Source organism: Anolis carolinensis, chromosome 2, assembly GCF_035594765.1.
Source record: "Anolis carolinensis isolate JA03-04 chromosome 2, rAnoCar3.1.pri, whole genome shotgun sequence".
Lineage (NCBI taxonomy): Eukaryota > Metazoa > Chordata > Lepidosauria > Squamata > Dactyloidae > Anolis > Anolis carolinensis.
The window spans coordinates 302,154,521-302,180,559 of NC_085842.1; the positions used below are offsets into that span (position 1 = coordinate 302,154,521).

At 39.8% G+C, this 26,039-nt stretch overlaps 1 protein-coding gene across 1 annotated transcript; it reads left to right on the forward strand.

Moving 5' to 3' along the window:
• The first annotated feature begins 483 nt into the window (after window positions 1–483).
• On the forward strand, window positions 484–25,821 carry LOC100561353 (complement component C9). Its single transcript, XM_003216205.4, has 12 exons — window positions 484–636; window positions 3,502–3,595; window positions 5,231–5,375; window positions 7,413–7,560; window positions 8,889–9,027; window positions 11,351–11,578; window positions 14,401–14,641; window positions 17,095–17,220; window positions 18,192–18,373; window positions 23,568–23,796; window positions 25,226–25,412; window positions 25,654–25,821. The coding sequence occupies exons 1-11, from the start codon at window positions 560–562 to the stop codon at window positions 25,390–25,392; spliced, it is 1,776 nt and encodes a 591-aa protein (XP_003216253.4). The 5' UTR covers window positions 484–559; the 3' UTR covers window positions 25,393–25,412; window positions 25,654–25,821.
• The last annotated feature ends 218 nt before the right edge of the window (window positions 25,822–26,039 follow it).

The following is a 26,039-nucleotide window of genomic DNA, read 5'->3' on the forward strand; positions in this document are numbered from 1 at the left end:
ACAAAAATGTGAGTTTTAAATGGAGGACAAAAAAAAAAAAACTAGGACCCATGGGTTCCAGCCACTTGCCAGATATATTCTTAAAAGTGAATGCAAATGCTGATGCAAGAGTGGTGATGGTTTTGTAGTGAACTGAGAAGGTGGCTGTCGATATGTGGTCTAGCTTGCTCTGAAGAGTGCTCCCACATTCCTTTTTTCGTACTTCTTTGTAAAAGTTGCTGTTGCTGGATGTTTAGTTTTTCCTCCTCCTTTTCACAGTGAAATACATAATGACATTATTCTTTTCTTGACTGCTCATTATTTGCATAAATTTTAAAAACTTGGTTTTTCCTCCTTCCATTTATCTGTGGGGAATGCCCCAGTCAATTGACTTCTCCAATTTCAGCATAGTCAACAAACTCCGGCATACTTCCCGAAAGTTAGGACACTTGGCCTGGCCTACCTCTATTTTGTTTGTTGTTCTAGTAATAAATAACAAATGGGATGTATTAAAAGCTCTGTGTCAGTATTACTAAACTTTCCCCATCCTAGCATTGATATCATTATCAGTATCGGTAGCATGTCTAGGTTGTTGCTTCTCACAGGGGTGCTCTTCACTTTTGGAATAAATAGTTTTGTCTCAACAGAAAGGATAAGGTAAGTTAACATTTGTCTTTCTATGCATGAGGACTAACATATGGGGAAACATTCAATTTAAAAAAAATCTTTTTCTTTTTGGTATTAATAGATGTTAATAGGGGAGATTAAATGTTCAAGCACTGTTGCTTTGAACAATCTGGAATTTGCTATGTAAATGGAATAGGATGGGCTCTGCTCAGGGCTGTAGCTGGGCCGGGGGGGGGGGGGTAGGAGATCAACTCCCCCCCTGAAATTTTTCAGGTTTAAAAATACCTAGATAACTCATGAATTTTAACTGGTTAACCAAATCCCCATGAGTGTCCACTGAAGTTTATCTATCTTGAGTGTCCACTGAGGTTTAATGGTGGAGCCTGATTTCTAAATTATTTTGCGTTATGGAACTACTCTTCGTGATTCACTAAAAAAAGGTCCCCCCCCCCATTTTTTTCTGGCTTTGGCCCTGGTTCTACTCATGTCATGTTCCAATCTGACAAAGAGAACCATGGTGACAAGGAAGTGAGGCCAAAATCCTACTTGTCAACCCCACGCTGACTATAGGGAAGATGTCAGTTGCCAAGATTCTGAGTAAAATACTTGTATAATGGCAACTTGGTTGGGCAATGTGGGGAAATTGCCTTACCCACCACTCTCTGTTAGGTTGTTCTATAGCAGTGGTTATCAACCTGGGGTCCCCAGATGCTTTTGGCATTCAACTCCCAGAAATCCTAGCAGCTGGTAAACTGGCTGGGATTTCTGGAAATTGTAGACCAAAAACATTTGGAGACCCAAGGTTGAGAACCACAGTTCTATAGTGTAGTTGGCTAGATCTAAGGCTCATGGAGGTGAGGTAACTTCCTAATATAGTTGGTCCTCCATGTCCATGGATTCTGCATCTATGGATTCCAACATCCGTGGCTGGATAATATTACAAAATATTCCAAAAGCATACACTTATTTTATATATACTGTATCATTGTATACAATGGGACTTGAACATTCACATGGTTTGATATCCAAGGGAGGACCTGGGACCAAACCCCAGTGGATACCAGGGGCCTACTTTATGTTACATCAGATAGTTTCTGATTTGTGACAACCCTATAATAGGAACTCTGTCCAGGAACAGAATTGCTTTCAGTGCATACTTTCACAGTCATTATCTTTTCAAAGTGGCCTTTGCCAATGTTTATCTTTCACAACGTGTGATTCTTTGATTTGGATGCAAAGAAAAAAATCTGAAAGCATGAGCTAACTTTACCTACACTGGCCACAATCTGTGGCCAATCTGTGGCCAGAATGGAGCAATGGTGCTCTAAGCTTGCCACAGAGATGGCCACACATTTCATCCCCAACCAGTACCAAGGGCAAAGTCTGGGCCCAAACCAGTTCAGCTTCACCAGACCTTATTATTTCTATCAGTTCACAGGCACCTCTGCTAATGTTCACATGAGATGCCAATGATAGCCAGAAGCTACCCCAGAACATAGCATATGTCCAGCAATGGTAAAAACACATTCCAAATCCATATTCTGATGAGGAGAGGAAAAAAAGGATGGTAGCAATGGTCCATGTAGACAGTGGATTAGTCCACATTAGACTTGTTGTATTGTCCATAATGTGCCCAAACTGCAGAGCTGCTCCAAAGTTTTGGCCAAACTCTGGAGCATTCTCTGACTTTCCTTAATGTGGCTTAAACTAGACTGATCCTGTTCTCAGTTAGTGTGGACTACTGAGGCCATGTAGATGGGTCCCTAGATACTATTGCCACAAATTGTCGTGCAGACTCAAAATATTAACTTGATTTTTATGTTGGCAACTTAGAAATTCATCAACAAGAGCTTACTTATAAAAGCTTATTAATAACTTAATTGCTGCATGTGAAATATAGGGTGTTTTTGTACTTTTTATCTGGAATGGACTATATATTTTAAAACTTTTTGTCATGGACTTTGGCTAGCACCATAAAAGTATTGAACTGAAATTGTTATCTAAGCTTTATTGTAAAGGGTTTAATAATTTTGGTTATTTAATGTTGTTATTGTCTTGTATGTTTTTATTTGTTCTTATTTTTATTGATGGCCATTAGCCACATTGAATGCTATTTTTATTTTAAAAATGGGATTAAAATAAATCCAGGCATATATACTTACTAGGGAGTAATTATACATAACTTTAACCTACACAATATATAATCTTCTCTAGAGCCACAAAGCCTTTAAGAGACATATGTAGCACCAAGGCTGACTTTCTTTATTCTTAATAGAGTCCACCAAATCTAAAGGGAGTGAGGTAGTCTAGGGTTGTATCAAATTATTTTTCATCCACTTCTGAAAGATTCAGAATAAGTTCCAGTTGGTAGAATAGAAAGGAGTTAATTTTCAGAGATCTCATTCCATTAAATATAGAAACAATATCTGAAAATCTTTGTTTAAAATGTTTAAAAGGGGTTTCTCAAGTATCAGAATGCCCTGCTAGAGAGAATCCTATTTTTCACAAGAAATTCACAGAAAACTCAGTGCAAAATGAAAATGCTGCCTCTCATTTATTTCATTGATAAAAGTCACTAAAGGTCAAATGTTCACAGATATATCTCATCTTGCATCATCAGCATCCCTCTGCTATCATTCCCATCTTCTTATTCATTGTTAGTGAAGGTGACTCCTCTGCCTAAAAGAAAAGGCATGCAGGTGGCTTCCCCATATGATTGTCCTCATGCATAGGATCATTTTGTTCACGCATGCAATACTGAAACAACATTACACAGCATCCCATCCTTTTCCATGTGTGCCGGAACCAATGAACAGTCATGCCCCAAAGATTGCTCTTGATTTCAGTGTCCTGATCAAATGTCTATCACAACAATGTGTACTTGTTTGACACAAGGTTGCCAAGAGAATCGAATGCCCCGCCACCTGTTGAGTGCTTGCTGAGCAACTGGAGTGAATGGGGACCATGCAACCCCTGTGTTAAAGAACGGGTAAGTGATAAATACATAACATAACATCTAGGTCAGTGGTTCTTAACCTGTGGGTTCCCAGGTGTTTTTGCCTACAACTCCCAGAAATCTCAGGCAGTCTACCAGCTGTTAGGATTTCTGGGAGTTGAAAGCCAAAGCATCTGTGGACCCACAGGTTGAGAACCACTGATCTAGATAACAATTTTATTTAAACAGCTGACAACTTGATAGGTTTGGTCTTATGTTAAATGATAGGGAAGATCTACATAGCTCAAACTATAATTTACAATTGCCAGATTGGCTAGGGTCTAGGGCAGGGGTCCCCAAACTAAGGCCCGGGGGCCGGATGCGGCCCTCCAAGGTCATTTACCAGGCCCCCGCCTTCCGTTTTAAACTTAGGCTTGCTCAAAGTCTGAAATGACTTGAAGGCACACAACAACAATAATCCTAATTAACTTGACTACCTTGTTGGCCAGAAGCAGGCCCACACTTCCCATTGAAATCCTGATAGGTTTATGTTGGTTAAAATTGTTTTTATTTTTAAATATTGTATTGTTGTTTCGTTGTTGTTGTTGTTTTTTTGTACTGCAAATAAGGCATGTGCTGTGTCCATAGGAATTTGTTTATGTTTTTTTCAAATGATAATCCGGCCCCTCAACAGTCTGAAGTATTGTGAACTGGCCTTCTGCTTAAAACGTTTGAGGACCCCTGGTCTAGGGTCATGTAAATTTAATCCAAAATAGATCATAGAGCAGAAAGAGGAACCAGAAACCTCCTTCAAATGTGACAAAGGGTCCTGCCCTCCCTTATCTTCCAAACCCCAAATTTTAGGCTCAGGCATTGCATCCCAATACAGCTGAGAAGGCTTGTTGCAGCTGAAAGTTGAGGTTTGGAAGGTAAGAGGGATGAATATCTTTGACCCTCTAAACAGAGCTTTACAATTCATCTTCCTGTTGAACAATCTGCTCAGGATTAAATTTACAGGAACCATGCCCTGCATCCAATCTGATAGCCCTAAATAATTTCTGAACTTATGAATGTTTAGGAGGAAAACCTCCACTGATTTCAGAGAATCTGTGAATCCACCCACTAATTATAAATTTAGTTAGCCTTAATAGAGTCTTTCCTCCATTTTTGTTGTTTTGACTTCCATATATTGAATTATTCATAGATTTAATTTAAAATGCTCTTTCTAAGGATCTCTAGGTCTTCCAATGTGATTCTATGATCAGCTTCTGGCATAAACAGACCATAGAGTCATGCTGGAAACCTAGAAATATCTAGAGAGGTGTTCTATCAGGTTTTTTAAAAAAGCAATTTCCTTATTTGTAGTGTTTCACTTTCATGTGGTCCTCTTCCCTGAACCCCAGCAAATGTGGATGGCTGGGTATAGCATGAGTCTCTTCTAGCCTGATATAAGGAATTACCTGATACCCGTTTGGACATTTCTGTTTGGGTAATAGAAATAGAAAGAGTGACACCTATTGGTAAACTGTAATATAATGTAAGAAGATTTCTTGTGTACCTTCAAGTTATTTTTGACCTATGGTGAACCTATGATGAACTTGGCACGAGTTTCCTCAGCATGATTTATTCATAGCTGATCTCACTATTCCACCCATTAATTTTATACACTTTAATTTCCCCCCAAAATAGTATCGTTCAAGGAGTGTCCTGAAGTATGGGCAGTTTGGAGGAAAGGCATGCCTGGAACCTCTAGGACACAGAGAAAGCTGTGAGCCAGATGTCCCTTGCCGTGAGGAGGAAGTTGACTGTGGCAAAGACTTCCAGTGTGAAAATGGTAGATATGATTTTGTTATTGTGTGCCTTCAATTCACTTCAGACTTATGGCAACTAAGGTGAGCCTATCATTCAGTTGAGAGAATAAGATTGCCCATTTGGTTCCCATGGCCAAGCAAGGAATTGAACCTTGTTTTCCAGAGTCAAACTGCTATGCTCAAACCACTATGCCATGCTATTTTTCACAACTTCCATTTTGTGCTTTAAACTATTTTTTTTTTAGTAATTGCTAAAGTTATATTTAAAGCCAGTTCTACACAATACCTATAATTTGGGAGAGAATGGGGTTTAAGCCATTCTCTTCCAAATGACGTTTGTGCTAAATGCATGCTTAATCGCAGCAATTGAGAGAAACCCCAATTCAAAAAGGTCCTCCTTTATCCATTTTATCTCGAGACGCAGAAGGGTTGTGAGGATGGTGGGGAAAGAAAGCCCAGGACTGACAGATCTGTGTGGGGACCTACTTTGAGGTTCTGAGTTTGTTTATCCTGCATATTAATCCCACATTTTGAGCCTGCCTGGAAGCACCCTAATTGACTGAAACTTACATTTTACCACTAACTAGAGTAAATTGAACTACTGAGATTTACATATATGTTGAATCACCACTAAACAATCGACTGAATAGATATACTCTAGTTTAAGTAGTCAGTGCAGGCTTCACTGTTTGGATGGGTGAGGATGGGAAAAAAAGCCCATTCCCCCTAAAATCTAAAGAATACTCATTAATCTTTGCATCCTTGATGGAAAAAAATCCTTTTAAAACTCAAGATGTCTGAGAAAAAGAAAAAAGCTGTGAATTGCTTTGCTCTTTATGCTCCTTAAAGAAATGTGTGCAAAAAAGCACTTCACAGTATTTTTTTTTGCTTTTTTTACTCCAAAGAGAAATATTTTTCTGCAATAACATTGAACCAAAAATAGTGTTTCTTATTGTTGCATGCCTTTCAGCTATTTCCAACCTATGGTATCCTGAGGCAAACCTATGCATTGTTTCCTGTGAAAAATATTACTTTCTGAAAAACCAGCAATATTTTTGTGCAAGAAATTACAATTATGGTTCCAAACACCCCTTTTCTGCACATAAATCATCTTTTCCAAAGCAGCCACAATAAAAATTACATAAAAACCCTTATGTTATCATTCCACTGAGAGAAAACAGCTGACATTATTAATGATTTCATATGGAACTGCCCAAAATAAAGTTTCATTTTGGTCATATTCTCATTAGGCAAAGTGAGTAATGCCTCACAGGCAATGAAACAGGTGAAAAAAATAGTAGGCTACTGTCATACCTTTGTGGAGCCAGAAGTGCTGAGGAACTACAAAAAAAAAAAAAGATTGATAAATGGCTGGCATTACAGCATAATACTCTCTAAATGTTTAATTTTGAGAGATGCTAGGAGAAAGACAAAGTACTTGCACAAAACCAATAGACAAGGAGGTGGTAGCATGTCATTCAATTGACATAATTATTTAGATGAAACAAAGTTAGTACAGGTCATTTCTGAAGATCTGTGGTGCCTCTACATGGGAAAAAGAATGCAGTTTGACACTACGTTAACTGCTATAGTACAATGCTATGGAATTTTGTAGTTTGGTGAAACATCACCACTATTTGGCAGACAGGGCTAATGTCTTTGTAAAACTACAATTCTTATAATTCTATAGCATTGAGCCATGGAAGTTAAAGTGATGTCATAGGGCACCCTCAAAGACTTTCTAGGGTGCTAAAAATGCCCCCCCCCCAAAAAAAAACCCCAAAATAAGCAAATAATAAAGGAAGTGACCTGAAGTTTGTTTATGGTTTGAAAAAGCAAGGATTTTTTTTTTTTACAATGTCACGCAGTGCACATGGAGCCCTGCAAAGTATTTGATAAATGATTGTCTCTTCTAGAGGATGGATGGATGCAGCCTTAGGATCACATTTTACTATCCCTGCTATAAACTGAGCAATCACTGTGATATCCTAGGTGGTGAATGCTAAGCAAAGAGCTTACAAGGTAGAAATCTTGTCTTCTGTTCTCTGTGTTATCCTTAGGACAGTGTATAAAAACAAGATTGGTGTGCAATACAGAGGATGACTGTGGAGACATGTCTGATGAAGCTGATTGTGAGGACAACCGCCCTGCCCCCTGCCGGGATCGTATTCTTGACGTATCAGAACTTGGAAGAATTGCTGGTCATGGGTAAGAATTGGGAAGTGTTTGTGAGAAAAATCAGAAACAAAGACTTGTGGATCTCTTTTCTGAAACTAGATTACCTACCTTAAAAAAAAAAGTGTAAACATTAGTCCCTTGGGAAACAAAAGAAAAAAAGATGCTGGGTTGCTGTGAGTCTTTTGGGCTATATGGCCATGTTCCAGAAGTTTTCTCTCCTGACGTTTCGCCCACATCTGTGGCAGGCATCCTCAGAGGTTGTGAAGTAAATGCTGTGTGTGTGTGTGTGTGTGTGTGTGTGTGTGTGTGTGTGTGTGTGTGTGTTCCCTGAACATCCCTGCCCAGAGAAGCTAGAATGGCCCCCTCCATGCTAGTCTTCTGGCAGCAGGCTAAATTCTTTTTTATTCAGACTGGCTTTTAAAGAAGAAGGTTTTAAAGATCAAGTCAGGGGGGTGCTGTTAAACTTTGAACATGTTTTAATGGTTTTTAACTGGGAACTTGTTTAATACTGTTTATATTTAATCCTGTTTTAATGTTTGCAGATTTGTATATTTTAAATTGTATGCTGATGCTTTTATGTTAAGCCGCTCTGAGTCTCCTGCGGGAGATAAAGTGGGGTACTACTAATAATAATAATAATAATAATAATAATAATAATAATAATAATAATAATAAATGACCAAGAGGGGAAACTGCCAGCACCAGTTCTAGTGTATCAGTCCCCACCATTTTCCCGCCTAGGCATTCAAAAAGCCCCTTTGCTACCATAATCAGTGATCATTCCTATCTTTCTCCCAAGGACTTGATCTGTGCTGAGCACATGGGAAAGTGGGATCATGATGCTGGCTCATGTCCACACTCAGCCCAAAGTGCATGGCTGCTCCAGAGTTTCAGCAAAATTCTGAAGCTTTCCCCCATTTTGCTTAAAATTTCAATCTGGTTTACTCTACATGAAGGACCAAAAGTCCATGAATTTTTTTGGACATCCAGGTTTGAGTTCCGGTTCACTATGGGCCTGGTGAATACAAGCTCTTAGAGCAGAAATATTAGGGATAAGTGGTTTTTAGTGAGACAAAGTTTTCTTATCAATCCATCCTGAAATGTAAATTGATAGGAATTTTTTCACTTATTTTCTTCCTGTAGCTTTCACCTTTCACTTATTAGCAGTGAAACTAGCAATATTCAATGTTATCATACTCAAATGTTTTTACTGTATTTCATGGAACAATCACACCAAAGGCTTACGGATTTTATAGCCATTTTTGTCTTTTCCTTTATCAGCATTGCTGGACATTACACACATGCACTCTCTATCAGAATACAGCCTTTAAAAATCTAATTACAATTTATTCTTTCAGAATCAACGTTCTAGGTATGAGACCACAGGCAAGCCCATTTTACAATGAGTTTTACAATGGGGTATGTGACAGAGTCCGTGATGGGAATAGTGGCATTTATTATCGCAAGCCATGGAATGTCGCTGTGCTAAATTATGAGGTAGGACCACTCTTTAAAATAGATACTGATTTTAATAGGAGGTTCAGATACTATAAATCCTACCTTTTATCTTCTGACAACTGTCTTTGAATTGTTGGACTTCCAACTAGCTCTAAGGTAAATGTATTACCTTTCTCTTCAGTCTAATGTTATACATATCCTATTTTTTTAAGAAAGTGGAAACTGGCTTTACCTTATTAAGTACCAAAAGCACTACAAATGTTATGAACACTTAAAGCTTGGAGTAGGATTCATACAGCATTCCAAATATTGCTGGACTGCGAATCCCAACTGTCTTAACTATCATAGCAAGAGTGAGACATGCTGAGACATTCAGTTCAACATCTGATGCATGAGTCTCAGAAGAGCTATAATCAATGCCAAAAACATTTTTCTTTTATGCAAAATTTTAATTTTTGTGCAGAAAACAGCATTACCTATCCAGAAAATATATTTCTCTATACAGAAAACAATATGGGCATGCATATATGCAGAAATACTAATTTATGTGAAGAATGCTCTTTTCTGCATGAAAATACTACATGTAGATTTTATGTAGAATAATTCCTGAACTTTAAAGATGCTCGTTAAACGAGGATTTTCATCGAAGGTTTCCAACATTCACGAAACATGTTTTTGACCATATTCCATTTTAAATGTATTTTCTATCTGATATACATAACTTTCCACTTGTGAAGATTGACACTAAAATATATTATATGAGATGTGTGTGAAGCCAGGTTCCTCTAGTGGTCAAAAAATGCAAACCAAACTAACAACCCCTATCCATTTATTTCATAAATGGTCCTCAAATGCCCCCCCCCCCCAAAAAAAACCACTTTTCTGGGCATGTGGGGAGAATTTCCACCAAGTTTGGCATGAAGTCTTATAGTATTGTAAGCCCAGGGAGGCCTTAAGTAAGAAGTGATTGTTGTTAAAGAAATGTCTCCCCAAGATTAAAATGACCCACACATCATGGTGGAAACATTCCCCAAGCATTAAGGGTGTATTGGGACAAAATGTATTCTTGTTGTCATTTTTCACAGAGGTGTAGTCTTCCAAGATCTCTTTTTCATGGGTGCAATGCAACACCTGATTTCCCACCTATGATTTATGCTATTACTGGCTTGGTAAAGAATCTCAGCTTAAGTATTAAGTAAATTGCTTTTTTGGCCGGTTTGGAGATTCCTTCACTTCCCTGATTATTTTTATCCAAAATCTCCCCCTGAATTTGGTGTTAATTCTTAACAGAGGACAGAATGGCTATGTTTGTGAGCAGAAAGGGAAAATATGGATTTGGTAAAGGAAGACTTTGTTGCTGTAGTAACTTATATCAAATATTTCCTGCTTACTCACACTGTGGTGAGAGGGGAGGGGGTGTCTGAATGTGTTATATGTTAAAATAAGTATTTAATGATGTATTGCTAAACATGATCTAACCCAGGGGTCCCCAAACTTTTTAAACAGGGGGCCAGTTCACAATCCTTCGGACTATTGGAGGGCCAGACTATAGTTGGCCACCGAGCAATAATAATAATAATAATAATAATAATAATAATAATAATAATAATAATAATAATAATAAATAGCAATAATAATAAAAAGAGAGTTGGAAGAGAACCTTTGGGCCATTGAGTCCAATCCCCTTCTGCCTTTGTGCACCGAAAGCACAAGCAAAGCACCCCTGACAGATGGCCACCCAGCTCCAATGTTAATAATAATAATAATAATAATAATAATAACAACAATAATAATAAAAAAGAGGGTTGGAAGAGACCCTTTGGGCCATTGGGTCCAATCCCCTTCTGCCTTTGTGCACCGAAAGCACAAGCAAAGCACCCCTGACAGATGGCCACCCAGCCTCAATGTTAATAAATAATAATAATAATAATAATAATAATAATAATAATAATAATAATAATAATAATAAAGAGGGTTGGAAGAGACCCCTTGGGCCATTTTGTCCAACCCCCTTCTGCCTCTGCGGACCAAAAGCACAAGCAAAGCACCCCTGACAGATGGCCACCCAGGCTTAATGTTAATAATAATAATAATAATAATAATAATAATAATAATAATAATAATAATGGTTGTAAGAGAAGAAGAGAATCCTTGGGTCATTTAGTCCAACCCCCTTCTGCCCTTGTGCCGTGGGGGCCGGATAAATGGCTTCGGTGGGCTGCATCCGGCCCCTTGGCCTTAGTTTGGGGACCCCTGATCTAACCAATGTTAACCATATGTCTTTGGCCTGTGGAGGTAAGAATTGGTTTATCCATAAATTAAACACCAATTTAATGACAAATTTCTGTTTATTCACACCAAGACACGAGGAGGGAAAAACTTCCGAGCTGAGTACTATGCAGATCAAGTGACAGCCCTGAAAGAAGTGCTAAGTGAAACACAGCAAACTTTTAAAAGCAGCTTATCTCTAAAAATGAATCCCACTGAAATAAGTGAGGGAAATACTTCAGCGTTAACAAATTTGAGCACAAGCTTCACGACTGTTCATTCCAGTAGCATCCGTGACTACTTGCGCGAGTCGAAAGGAAAGGTAAGTTATCAAAAAATGGAGGATTGTGACATCTGATATTAGCATAAGATTAGAAATGTGGACTTATGCTTAGGAGCAAGCCACATTCAACACACTCTGACATTTATAAAATAGCATAGCAGCAAAGTGTCATCCTGTAAGCTCTCCCCTCACCCATGAGAATCCAGAAGACAAAGACATCAAAGGTTTCAGGAAGGTGAATTATACAAGGTCTCTTTCAGAATTCTCTCATACCCATTTCCAGTTGGTCTTATAGCTTTTTGTGTTGTTTGAGAGAACTGGGTGATACTATCAGACACAATGATCCCTTCTGTGGCGATAAACTTAGCTAAATTTCAGATAAGTGCAAGGCATAAAAATTCTTACACCTAACTGAAATTTTGTATAATAAGCAGCAGCAACAACCACAATAACAAATCCTTTACAGATTGAAGGTTACAACCTTCCACCCCCCCATACACATACATGTTGTTGATTGGGCTTGTCTACATCATTGGAACAGCATTTCCCCAGACCACACTGGCCCTATAGTGACCCCATTAAGAATACCTATATCATGCATATTATAGTGAGATGACAAACTCACCTCACTGTTAAGTGGGAGCCCTCATTTCCAATCCTTTATATTATTCTTGGCCACATGGCCATGTATGTTTTGTTCCTCACACCCTTCTGGCACAAGGAAATTATCTGTTTTCACTGCTTGGATTTATCATCAGTCTACATTGCAGCTTGAAAACAGAAGAACTTTAAACATTGGGAAATATTGCACTGTTGTGAATCTGTGTTTCTTCCCTATCAACCATTGATAATCTGCAAATGGGAAATAAAATGTGTTTTCGAAGGCCTTCATGGTCAGAATCACTGGGTTGCTATGAGTTTTGCGGGCTGTATGGCCACGTTCCAGTAGCATTCTTTTCTGATGTTATGCCTGCATCTGTGGGAAGCATCATCAGAGGTTTGTTCAGAGGTCTGTTGTAAATTCAGCGAATAAGCTCATTGGCTGATGTAATCAGGTCGCAAATCTGTAATTGTAGCAGTATTGAATGACTGAGGATGGTGCAATATCGTTGCCTTGCAGCGTTTTAATTTTTGTATACTTTTTATCATGTTTTAATTGTTTTGTTTTATAGTATATTTGTTGCTGGCCCTCGTGGCAGAATGTAAGCCTCTCTGAGTCCCCTTGGGGAGAAGGGCAGGGTATAAATGCATGTAATAAATAAATAAATAAATTAGGCAAGTGGAGTGTGTATATATATCTGTGGAATGTCCAGGGTGGGAGAAAGAACCCTTGTCTGTTTGAAGCAAGTGTGAACATTAAAACTAGCAATAAGGTGTTCCTTATTACCTGTCTTGATTCTGGTGTTTTTTAATACTGGTAACCAGATTTTGTGCATGTTCATGGTTTCCTTCTTTGTGTTGAAATTGTCCACATGCTTGTGATTTCAGTGACTTCTCTATGTAGTCTGACATCATGGTAATCAGATTGGACCAGCATTTCTGTGTTCTCCAATAATATTCTGAGTCCAGACTGGTTCATCAAGTGCCCTGCTATAGCTTACTTCTCTGGTTGAATTAGTCTGCAGTGCCTTTCATGTTCCTTGATTTGTGTTTGGGTGCTGTGTTTGGTGGTCTCTATATATTGTCCACAGCTTTGTGGGAACACAAATCTGTGCCAAAGCAGGTTTAAAAAACCCACTTTGGCACGGATTTTCGTCCTGTATGTAAGTGCTCAGAGAATCCACTTATAAGAGAACAGTGATGACATTGATTGTTTGCAGTCTAGAATTCCCCTGCTCAAACAGACAAGGGTTCTTTGTCTCACCCAGGACATTTCAGATATATATACACTCCTCTGGCCTCATTTCCAACAGACCTTCCCTGCTTTGTTCAGAAATAATTAGATACCCCATTAGATCTAGGCCTTCCTGAAAGGCTCAGGTCTAAAGGGGTATTGGACCTATGGGGACTCACCCACAGGTAGTCCTGGGACTACCTGGCGGTGAGTCCCAATTTGCCATCTCAAAGGTGTAGATGGTGCTCACCACCTCCCCCTAAGCCCCCAAAACAAGCTTTACATTAAATTGCTCCCCCCCCCCCACCCCCGGTCTTTTGGCACATCATTTGTATGTGCCAGGAGGACGGAAATACAACTGTAATAGTGGCCGGGTAAGTTTTTTGAAATTTAAAGCTTGTTTTGGGGGGTTTTCGGGTGGCTGGGTTGGCTTCTAGATACCCCACCCCCAGGAAAGCCTAGGTTTTAGAGGGGGGTGGACTTAAACCTGTGCTGAAGCAGGTTTTTTAAACCTGCTTTGGCACGGGTTTAAGTTGTGTCTGGAAGTGCCCTAAGCACAGTGAATGTATAGGGGTAACTGTATCAATACTAAGCTTATATAGAATTGTTTTTACTCAAGAAAAGCTGAATTTTACATTTGACAAGCAGCCAGATCCTTAATATGGTAATACCCATGTGACAAAGAATTACAGTTCCCCAAAATCCTTGCTGTCAAAATAAACAGTTAAACTAGTTTATATCTGACATATAATGGATAGTATTTTATATATATTTAATGCCTTTTTAATGGCCATGGTTGCTTTCTATAAAATGCTGGAATTCATAGTTTGGCAAGGTGGCAGACCTTTCTGGCTGAACCTTTACAATTGCCGAGTTCATAGTGGTACCAAAATGCTATCCCCATGTCATCAGAAAACATGTTTTCTTGTTAAGAATGACAGCGTTTAACCTAAGAAAGTGAAGGAATTATGTTTTCAACTTTTTTGCTAGCAGAATTGTCAGTACACTAACATCTTTTGCTTTACAGGAACAACTATTTCTACATGTTAAATCAAGCATTGAGCTAGGATCATTTATTATGCGAACACGTGATCTTCGTCTAAATGACTGGTTCCTTGATGACTTAAAAAATTTGCCCACTACATATGACAGGGGAGAGTATTTCAAATTTCTTGAAACACATGGAACTCATTATGCACGGAAGGGAACTTTTGGAGGAAAATATGAACTACTATATGTATTGGACAGTGAAACCATGAAAAAAGAAGGTAGGAACTCAGAATCAAAGTCTCATGTATATTAGTTAAATTCTGGGGTAACTAAGTGGCAAAGATTAAAATTGGAACCAAAGCATGACCTTGTTCATTTAAAAGCTTCCCTTTAAAAACTAGCCTTTTTCAACATTGAAGTTGCATTACGTTTTTTAAAATATTACTGTATTTCTTTATTCCTAAATATGTATTAATTCCTTATGTGGAAATACCTCACAATTGGTGTTATCTCCTTAATCATTTCTAATCTCACAGCAATTCTGCGAGATAGATTAGTTCTTTCCCTCATGTTATTCAACGTAAATGTGAACCTGCTGAAAATAGTTATCTGGAGTTTACAGATATCATGGCACTAGTATGCTGTCAACACCTGACTCTATCCCTCATTTCCATCCAATTCCATGACTATTTTGGTACTTATTTTTGGTAATAGATTAGTGTTCCAATTCCTGAAGATGTCATATCTAGCTATACTAATACATCTTTTAATTACATCATGTTCAGAATACTTCAATACATTTTGTGTATGACTGCATCAATGAGCCCAAAATCCTGTTGTCAGAGAGCCCAAGGAGCATATAACTTCATTCTTTGTTTAAAGAATTTCACTGGCTATGATCAATTACTGAGCATTATTCAAGGTGTTAATTATAACCTATGAAATCTTATATGCATGAATCCAACCCCCCTGCAAAAATGTATGACCTTAATATAAACCCAATCTGAGTCTAAAGATCCTAGCTTTATAGCAATTGAAGCAAGCTACAGACAAAGGGGGAAGTGAGCAGAGCAGAAAGAATGCTTACTACAAGCTTTGGCTGATATGCCAGCTGCACCCCTTCCTAGAATCAAGGATCTAAAGTTGGTAGTGTGCTTGTATCCTGAATGCACTCTACATTGAGCTACCTCTGTATCAAGTTCAGAAACTCCAATTAATGTAGTTCAAAATGCAGCAGCCAAATTGGTCACAGGAACATCCAGGAATTAGCATAATACACCTATACTACAGTCATTCCACTGGTTGCCAATTAGCTTCTGGGCAAAGTACAAAGTGTGGATTTTGACTTTTAAAGCCATACATGATTTGGGTCCAGGTTACCCACAGGATCACCTTCTCCTGTACAATCTGCCCCACACACTTAGGTCCTCTGAGGGACATATACTCCAGCCTGCCAGATCCTGACTGGCAACCATCACCCAGAGGACCTTTTCATCAGTTGCCCCAAGACTGTAGAATGACCTGCCAGAAGAGATTTGACAGCTAGATTAGACACAATTGAAGACCCATCTCTTCCGGCAGGCCTGCCTGGTAATTTTAAGCTGTGAATTTTAATCTGCATTTTATCAATGGATTTTAGCTTGTATTTTAGCTCTGTATATATTGTTGTCTGCTTTGTAATAGTGATTTATCTCTTGTGTTAATAATGTTGTACCCCACATCGAGCTGCAGGAAGAAGAGAGCAATAGATTCATTAGCATATATTATTATAAACTGATTCTGCCCAACTGACCCTGCTTTAAGGATCAGAAGTACCTGGACATTGTTTAGACAGGAGTGACATTTGGACCACTTTGTATTTTATTTATTTAATTCATTCATTCATTCATTTTTATACCGCTCTTCTCCCCCAGGGGGAGTATAAACCAAAAGAGATAATCAGAATTGCCCATGCTGAAATAGTTGGAGAGATGTATCCATGGTTGCAAATGATGAAAGAGAGAAGAGCAGAGCATGATAAAAATGAATAGATGAAACTATGGTTCACATCCTTGTTGTTGTTGTTATTTCTTACCCACCTCTCCTCGAGGCGGGGCAAAACACAGTTAAAAACACACCATTATAAAATATTAGGTAAAATACATATATTTCTATGAAATACATATATTAAAATACACAGGACAAATATTAAAATATAGTAAACACAAGACATAAATTTAAAATTCATAGTTAAAAATTGACTGTGTAGGCCTGCAAAAAGAGATAGGTCTTCAATTGTCTCTTAAATTCCAACAGATGATTTAATGACTTCTGTTAGTGATTTCTACAGGCCTAAGTGGAAAATATGACTAAGTTATTTGATTGTTTGTCATTGGATGTTCAGATTCTCTGCTGACCTCTTACAATGAAGAAATTCCTTCCATAACCCAGATTTGATTTACTACAGCCAACCCAAATCATTTACTAACCAACAGGGGTGTATGAAGAAGCATCCATGTATATTCCTACAGATAGATCTTCACCAGATCTATCTGGTGACTACCAGGAGACTACCTTTCTGCTTTGTATCCAGCTATAGGAATATATCTGATGTCTTGGCCAAATTTATATTTCTTGGTAACCTAAATAAAATTTCCTTGTGGAATTTTTTTCAGTACTCCTTGATTCAGGAATCACATAGTTCCACCTTTCCCTTTTCTGCTACTAATAATGATGTTATTTCCATTTTCAGGAGTTACCATAACAGATGTAAAAACATGCCTGGGATACGATGTAGAATTTGGTATAAAAACTTCTGATTTTGATGCCAAACTGCCTATATCTAAAGTCAAGTGCACAACTGACAAAATGAGACAAGGTATGTTTTTCCTTTGTATTTATTTTCCTCCATGCTTTCTTCTGAAGAATGTAGTACAAAACTAACAGAAAAGTAAAAGGAAATTTTCTGCCTAACTACCTACCACACATACACACGTCTACCTGTATTTGAAAATATACTAAGGAAGTCAAAGATGTATTTGGACTCCTCACTATAAACACATACAGTAGTTTTGTCTTTGAACACTAAATGATAAACTGATTTTGTTTTCAGTACAATAGAAAAGGTGTGGCAAAAATGTGATTGAATTATTTGGGAAGTTTTGGGGAGTTAGGTATGTTTAGACTGGAGAAGAGAAAAGGAGAAAGTGAAGAAGTGACATGATAGCCATGTCTAAATATTTGATGGGCTGTCATATTGAAGATAGAGTACACTTGTGGTTTTGCTGCTTTAGAGACAATGGGTTCAAACTGCAGGAAAAGAGATTCCATGAAAACATTGAAATGAACTTCCTGTTAATAACAACTGTTGCACGGTGGGATATGCAGCCTTGGAGTGTATTGTAATCTCCTTTTCTGGAGGTTTTAAAGCAAAGCCTGGATGGGCATCTGACAAGGCTGCTTTGATTGTGTATTCCTGCATGTCATAGAATTAAGCTGGATAACCATGTAGTCTTTTCCATGTCCATGATTCCATGATACCATGACTAGCAAGCCTGCTAAAAATTCCCTTCATTCACAATGTATCAGAGCTGCTTGTGCCCAAGTTTCTCCAGGCTTCCAAGTTCTGACTTGTGTATCTATTCTTGTTGTTGTTACTTCTGCTTAAAAATGTTCTCCCAAGAAAGGATGAAACAGTAAAATCAAGCAACTTTTAATTTGATTAGTCAATCTGCCAAATATACACCCCAAATCTTCCTATTGGAAAATGGAAATCAGGCTGTGAAGGGGCATCACTGTTCTGCTCAAGAATCCCTGATCCATTCTTTGTCTGTTTCCCCCCTCTTATAGTTAGCAACAAAACAACAGTTTCACTCATCAATGATGTGGTCTCTATAGTTCAAGGAGGGAAGATTACTGTTTTAGTCAAGTTGAAGGAACAATTGTCTAAAGGTAACAAGGTTGCTAATATTGAAGACTATGTCGAATGGGCAGCTACACTCCCTGATGCTCCTGTAATAATATCACAGGAGGTAAGTGCATTTTCCTTCTAAATGTCTATATTGATAGCTTTGCTGGTGTGGCACTGGTCATTTCAGAACCAGGAAATCAAAAACTGCTTTCCACTCTCTCACACACATAGGATCTAAAAATACTTACTGTTTGTACTACAAGTTGCCCAACTAGAACTAGAACCTAATTGTAGTGTGTTTCAGAAATTGCTAGACTTCCAACAGAAATCTGCAGATCTAACCAAGGGTGCATCTGTAGAATTAATGCAATTTGACGTCATCTTAAATGCCATGGCTGAATGCTATGGAATTGTGGGAGATGTAGTCTGGTTAGGCACAAGCTTTATTTGGCAGAAAAAGGTAGTAGTCCTATAAAACTACAATTCTCATGATTCCATAGCACTGAGACATGGCAGTTGAAGTGGTGTTGAACTGCATTCTACAGTGTAGATACATCCCTAAAGAAAGCCTAGTAAGGAACCATGGCTATAGGTTGCTTAATCATGTCATTAAAAGCCTTTGGGAATAGACCCAATGTAAAAAAAAAAGTGCTTTCCCTTAAAATAAACTATTATTAGAGGTCCCCTGCTATCAAGTAATGCCATCTTCACATATAAAATAATGCAACATATAGAAAAATGATAATGCAAGAAAGTAAAATAAATTACGTAATTGGATCATTACATTTTATTTTTAATTACTTCATTTTTATCTCACTTTTCTCCTGATATAGGCACTGAAGGCAGCTACAATGTTGTTAAAGGAGCAACTCATAAAGAAGATAGTCTAGAACACACATATCAAATGCAAGGACCACAGGCCAAATTTATCCCTAAATATCATTTTATGTGGGCTGTGAAGCTTTCAATGCTAGGACAACAAAGTTACAATTACAGAGTCTTACAATTACAACCAGCCCTTTGAAGGCAGCCATAAGGCTGATGTGACCCTTGGTGAAAATGAGTTTGATACCTGCAGTCTAGAAGATACTAACCACTTGCACAAATTTAGAAAAGGGAGACTGAAACAGTGCCAGCAAATGGGCATTTTGTCCTTTCAACACTTATGCGACGGGGCCTGCCAAGTGCCATCAATGACGCTTGGCAGGCCCTGCCCCATTGATCCTCTAAGTACCGAGGAAGCATTGCAAGATGCTTCCTCGGCCACCATACTTTGGTAAGTGGTTTTTGGATAGATCCAATAGAGCTAACTACATTTTTACCCAATTTCCCTATCTGATGTGGGAAAGGGCAATGTGGCAATGTGTGTTATTGCCCTTTCCCCCATCTGATGGGGACAAGGCACAAACACGACTTGTCCCCCCCACACACACACACAAACACACAGGAGAAGGAGAGTGTATGGGGCACCATGGGGCGCCTGCATGCCTGCTGTTTCTCTGGAAATTGCATCAAAATGAAACAGATCAAGCGGGGGGGGGGGGGGTGTTAATGTGAGAGGTCCCTAGAGATAGAAGACTTTATCACACCAATACTGTGTGCCTGTGTTAGTGTAGATAATGGATGCATACCAAATTGAGCACCTTCAACTCATAAAATTGCATTGGTTTGCCCATACAGAGTTCTGCAATCAGTCTTCTTCGTATTTTTGTAGCCACACTGTATTCCCTCACCCAGTATACCTTGTGGTGCATTTTTATTATTCTTAATTTTTTTTGAGAAATTGCTCAATTCTAGCATTTAAAAATGTTAATGTACATATAAAATAAAAACAAAGCAACCACTTTAGAATAGTGAGGGGGAGCAGAGAGGGGAAGAGAATCCTAGCCACTTGCATCATGTTAATACTGGCACCGAAGCAGAAGGGACCCATCGTATATTGATAAATACTGAGAAGGGACCCATCTCACTATGATAGGTAGTAGAAGTATAGCTATTTGCGGGTTTTACTCATCAATAGCTAATAATAATAATAATAATAATAAAACTTTATTTATAACCCGCCACCATCTCCCCAATGGGGACTCGGGGCGGCTTACATGGGGCCATGCCCAGACACGATACAATATAACAAAATAAAACAATATATCATAACACAATATAATAGTACAAAAATAATCATATACATTACAACGCAAATCAGAGCAGACAGGGCGGGCCACATGAACATTTAATTAAAAACTCGGGAGAGAGAGGCATATAAATAAAGAGAACAGGGGTATAAGACGGAACAGTCCAAACAGTCCAAAGGATAAAATCCAAGGGGAGTAATCAAGAGGTATATAACATTTACTCCCCGAAGGCACATCGAAAAAGCCACGTTTTTAGATCTTTCTTAAAAGCCAATAAGGTGGGGGCTTGCCTGATCTCAGAGGGCAATGAATTCCACAGTCGGGGGGCCACAGCAGAAAAGGCCCTCTCTCTCGTTCCCACTAGACGGGCCTGGGATAGAGGCAGTGGCGAAAGAAGGGCCTCCCCGGATGAGCGGAGGGATCGAATAGGTTTATAATAGGTGATACGGTCACGAAGGTAGGTGGGTCCCAAACCGTTTAGGGCCTTATAAATGATGGTATTCACCTTGAATTGGGACCGGAAGGTGAACGGCAGCCAGTGGAGCTCCTTGAACAGGGGAGTAGATCTCTCCCTGTAGCTCGCCCCTGTAATTAATCTGGCCGCCGAGCGCTGAACCAATTGTAGTTTCCGGGCCGTCTTCAAGGGAAGCCCCACGTAGAGCGCATTACAGTAGTCCAGTCTAGAGGTAACTAAGGCATGCACCACCGTGGTCAAGTCAGACTTCACGAGGTATGGTCGCAGTTGGCGCACAAGTTTGAGTTGTGCGAAGGCCCTCCCGGCCACCGCCGACACCTGAGCCTCAAGCATCAGCGCTGAGTCCAGAAGGACCCCCAAACTGCGGACCTGTGATTTCAGGGGAAGTGCAACCCCGTCCAGGACAGGTTGCCACCCAATACCCCGATCCGACGCGCGACTGACCAGGAGGGCCTCTGTCTTGTCAGGATTGATCCTCAGCTTGTTCCTCCTCATCCAGTCCGCCACAGCGGCCAGGCACTGGTTCAGCATCCGAGGGGCTTCCTTGGATTCAGATGGAAAGGAGTAGTGGATTTGCGTGTCATCTGCGTAGAGATGGCAACGCCCTCCAAAACTCCGGATGACCTCTCCCAGCGGTTTCATGTAGATGTTGAATAGCATGGGGGATAGAATAGACCCCTGCGGGACCCCACAGGTCAATGGCCAGGGGTCCGAGCAGGAGTCCCCCAGCTTCACCATCTGGGAACGACCCCCCAGGAAGGACCGGAGCCACTGCAGCACAGTGCCACCAAGCCCCATCCCAGAGAGCCTCCCCAGAAGGATACCATGGTCGATGGTATCGAAAGCCGCTGAGATGTCCAAGAGATCACATAAGTGCGAAAGTTCATTATTGCCCGGAGTTTCCTTCCAACTCATTTCTTATTACCTTCTCAGAAAGCCTTCCTATAGTATGCCACTCTGCTCTTTCAAAATTAGCACCTCAATCATATAGTCTCTTTCTGTCAAGCTTTCACTCAGCAGTATATCCACCAACATACACAGACCATCAATTCACATTCTAAAACCTCAATTACCCATCAGTAAACTCACGGTACTCTCAAACCTAAGTGATCACTTCCTATGACATTAATACCAGGTTAAAACCCGCTACCTATCACGGTCAATACAGTTTCCCTGCATAGAGATAAAAGTTTCTCACTCCCGACTCTGTAAGACACACATACACAAACACATACACACAAAAGGAGGAAAAAAAAAAAAAGGCAGGCAGCAGACTATGAGGATCTTATAAATGCTGCTTAATACAAGTCCACCCAATTAAAGATGTCTCGAGGCCACCTAGTTTGATGTAAATTCCAGATGCAGGAGAGCAGAGCTAGCGAAAGTGTCTTCCCTAGTAACACGAGGTCAGAAGAAGACTAGTGGAAGCCACCCGGTCCGGCGTGGCCTCCAAATGCCTGGTTCTGCTTGTATAGCCGATGCAGCCGATGCAATGGGCCGAGGGAGGCCGCCCGGTCCGGCGCGACCTCCTGAGGCTAGAATTTCCTATGTAGGGGCCAAAGAGGATTGAGGCAGGTCGCCCAGTTCGGCGCGGACCTCTAGGGCCAAAGTCTCTTCAGCGCTGTTGCAGGGGCTAGATCCTTCTCCCAGGTAGCCAGGAAAAGGCCAAGACCAATGGCCGGCAGCCTCCCTGTTCGTTGCCTCCGCAAAGGCCGAAGGAAAGGTCTGTGAAGGGGGGGGGAGGCCACCCGGCTCGGCGCGGCCTCCGGAGGTCTGAATCTTCCCCCCTGAGCAGCCAGCAACAGACTGAGACCGATGCCAGGAAGCCGCCCGGTTCGGCGCAGCTTCCAGAGTCTTAATGAGGCCGATGGAAAAGGCCGAGAGGAAGGCCCGATGGAGAAGGCCGAGAGAAGGCTAAGAATGAATGACTCAGGGGGCAGGGGGCAGACAGTGGGATGCACACAGGGATTTTGATTCTGGTTGTGCAATGGCAATTTGTCTGCCTTGTGTGATAATGTCCATACTGTACTAGTGCAAATATACCACTTCACCAATGCACTATAACTCTATGAAAAAACATTATAGAGAATAATGTGAGAAAAGAGAAGTACACCCTTTTCATTTTGATATGCCTCAGAATTAAAAAGAAAACCACTCAAGTGTGAGAATGAAATGTTGCTGTTGGTGCCAGAGATTGTCAGTAGAGTTAGGCATTGTTAGATGATGTATTTGCTGAACTTATGTAGCCTTTCTCTTAAGATGAGAACTTTCCCTTTTGTGTGTTATGTGGTATGCCAGGCTTGATTCATTTGGGGATTCTCCTGTTCATTTTGCTCTTTCTCCCTCAGTCCCCCCAAAGATGGAAACCTGTACACTTTGAGAGAACTATTGGACCTCAAATGACTGTAGCCAAACTCTAGATTTTCAAAGTATACGTAGGGAGCTATGTATAAAAAGGGGGGAATGTTTGGGTGCTTTCCATGCTATAGAAATAGTGGTCACATCTTTATGTAGAAATATATACAGTCAGCCCTCTGTATTCACAAATTCTTCCAGACATGGCTTTAATTAAAAAACAAAACAAAAAGTAAACCTTGAATTTACCATTCTATGTGAAAGATGCTATCTGACTACACCATTTTAGCACTGATAATAAAGTGCTCAATTTAAAAACATGCATATATTAACATGTTCAAAACTTTTTTCAGCTATCTCCAATCTCTGACCTTGTTCCATTGAAAATGCCTGACTCTACAATAAAGAAACGAAATCTTGACAGAGGAGTTGAAGACTATATTGCTGAATACAATGTGTGCAAGTGTCAGCCCTGTCAAAATGGTGGGACTGTTCTACTGATCAATGGAAATTGCGAGTGTGGATGCACTCCTTATTTCAAAGGAGATGTCTGTCAGACACCCACATCAACTTTTGTACCAGGTTAGAAGTTGCACTAGCATTTGCTTAAGGTTTCCTTTCAGCCTGAGTGAAGTAGGAAATGCCTTGGAGATGGGACTCAACTCTTAATGTAAAGTTCATTTATGCTTTATTTCCACTTTATACATATAACCTGACATTTTAATACTTTTGTGCACAAAGCAGTTTTTGTACATTGGACCAACAGAAATAAGACACCTGTGTAGATAATTTTTGATTTTGGAGTATTTCAGATTCCAGAATTTCCGATGAGGGTTGCCCCACCTGTAGGGGATGGTGTGTTCAAAGTTAAAAGCAGTCCTCTAGACTGAGGCCACATGAGTTTTAAGTTTGCGAATCCAGACATTTTCCTTTGTCTCTTAAGTTCCAGTAATGGCTGGAATTTTAAGTCCAAATACTGACAAATCAGACAGGGTGTACTGCACCACATTTGTGTGTGTAATTTTTCCTGGTTGCAGGAAGACTGTAGCTTTTAAGAATACAGTGACTGGCAGGACATTAAAGAAGATATCACTTGCCAGAACTGCTATCTTATTTATGTGGTTAGTGGAGACATATGAAATGCCCTGTAATATGTGGGGAGGGGGGGGACTACAACATGCCTGACATATGTTCCAGGAATCTTAAGTCTGCAGTTCTGGCCCTGAAGTTGGAATGATATGATAAAGCTCGGTATGATAAAGATGATAATTCAGTACATTTGGATGGTGGCAGCTTGGGCAAGATTACTTTAGACAGTCCCTTTGATGTGTTTGTTAGTTTTATAGAGTAGTGGAACCAAGAACCCAATTCTCCATCACACTGCTACAAAATAGAAAGACTGGGGTAATGAAGGGACAATTTGACAATCTACAATGGATCAACACTGTAGAATTAATGCAGTTTGAGACCTCTTTCATTGTCATGGCTCAATGCTATAGAGTATTGAGAGTTTGGTGAAGCACCAGCACTCTTTGGCAAAGAAGGTGAATAACTTATAAAACTACAAATCAAGGATCCCATAGTATTGAGCCATGGTAATTAAAGTGAAGTCAAACTACATTAATTCTACAGTGCAGATACATCACTGGCAGATGGGAAATTTGAAGAGGGAAAGCCACAAATGGGGAAAGAGATACAAATTTATTTCTCACCACCCCTCCTAGCTGCAGGTGCTTTCTATATTGCAAATGGTGACATTTTAAAAAAATATCCACACACCTACATTCCTAATTGTATCTTGGATGTCATTGGGAGCATCAAATATGAAGTCCTCTTGTAAAAACTGTGCTGGAATTGATCTTGGTGTTCTGATGTGAGAAGCAGATTTCTTCTTTAGAAAACTAAGTCCTGGATCACAGTGTCTGATGGAGATAGAGGGCCAAATCACTCCACCACCTCTATTTTAATTCACATCTTGTTAAACCAATAAAACATTTATATCTTATTACAGGTCAGGTGGCCACTAATGGGGGATGGAGCTGCTGGTCTAACTGGTCTCCATGTAAAGAAGGACAGCGCACTCGAACAAGACAGTGCGACAATCCTGAACCTACAGCTGGGGGAAATCCATGTGCAGGATCAAACTCAGAAATAGGCTATTGTTCTAGTGCAGAGTAATGGCAGAAGGTCCAAAACAGGTTTGTGGCTATTTATATACCTACAGAATAAAGTACAACTTTTGAAAGAAACCTGCCACCTTGATATGAATAGGTGGAGTAATTTGGTTGGCAGGGTGCCAGAGTTCTCTATAGATTCACATACTGCTGCTACTATGGGGTGCCTCTTGACTGTTAAATGAATGCAGTTTGACATCTCTAGCATGCTGATACCCCCAACTTGTTTCTCTTGTACCTGACTTTGCTCTATGTCTTTTGGCAGGTTTTTGATGAGAAAGTGACACACAGCTTGAATGGCCCTTGGATCTGTGCACCATGCACCCTGCTTTCAAAGAGATATAAAAGATATACCAATTGATCACTGAATCTGTTTGTTGTTAAAAATAAGAGAGTCTCAAATAAACTTTAGTTGATGACATGTTGGATATAATGCATTTGTGTTATGAATTTGTGAAATGTTGAACCTGTTCTTTAGGGTCTGTGCCAGACTCCCAGCTATGCCCATAGCATAAGGTGATCACTTGTGGCTGAGTATGATTGTCTTCCATGGGTAGGGTCTTAGTAGTGGGTCCATAATTGACTGTAGATACCTATTCTGGATCTGCATGGTCTTTCACAATGAGCACATTGATTTCCAGATGGGAGGCG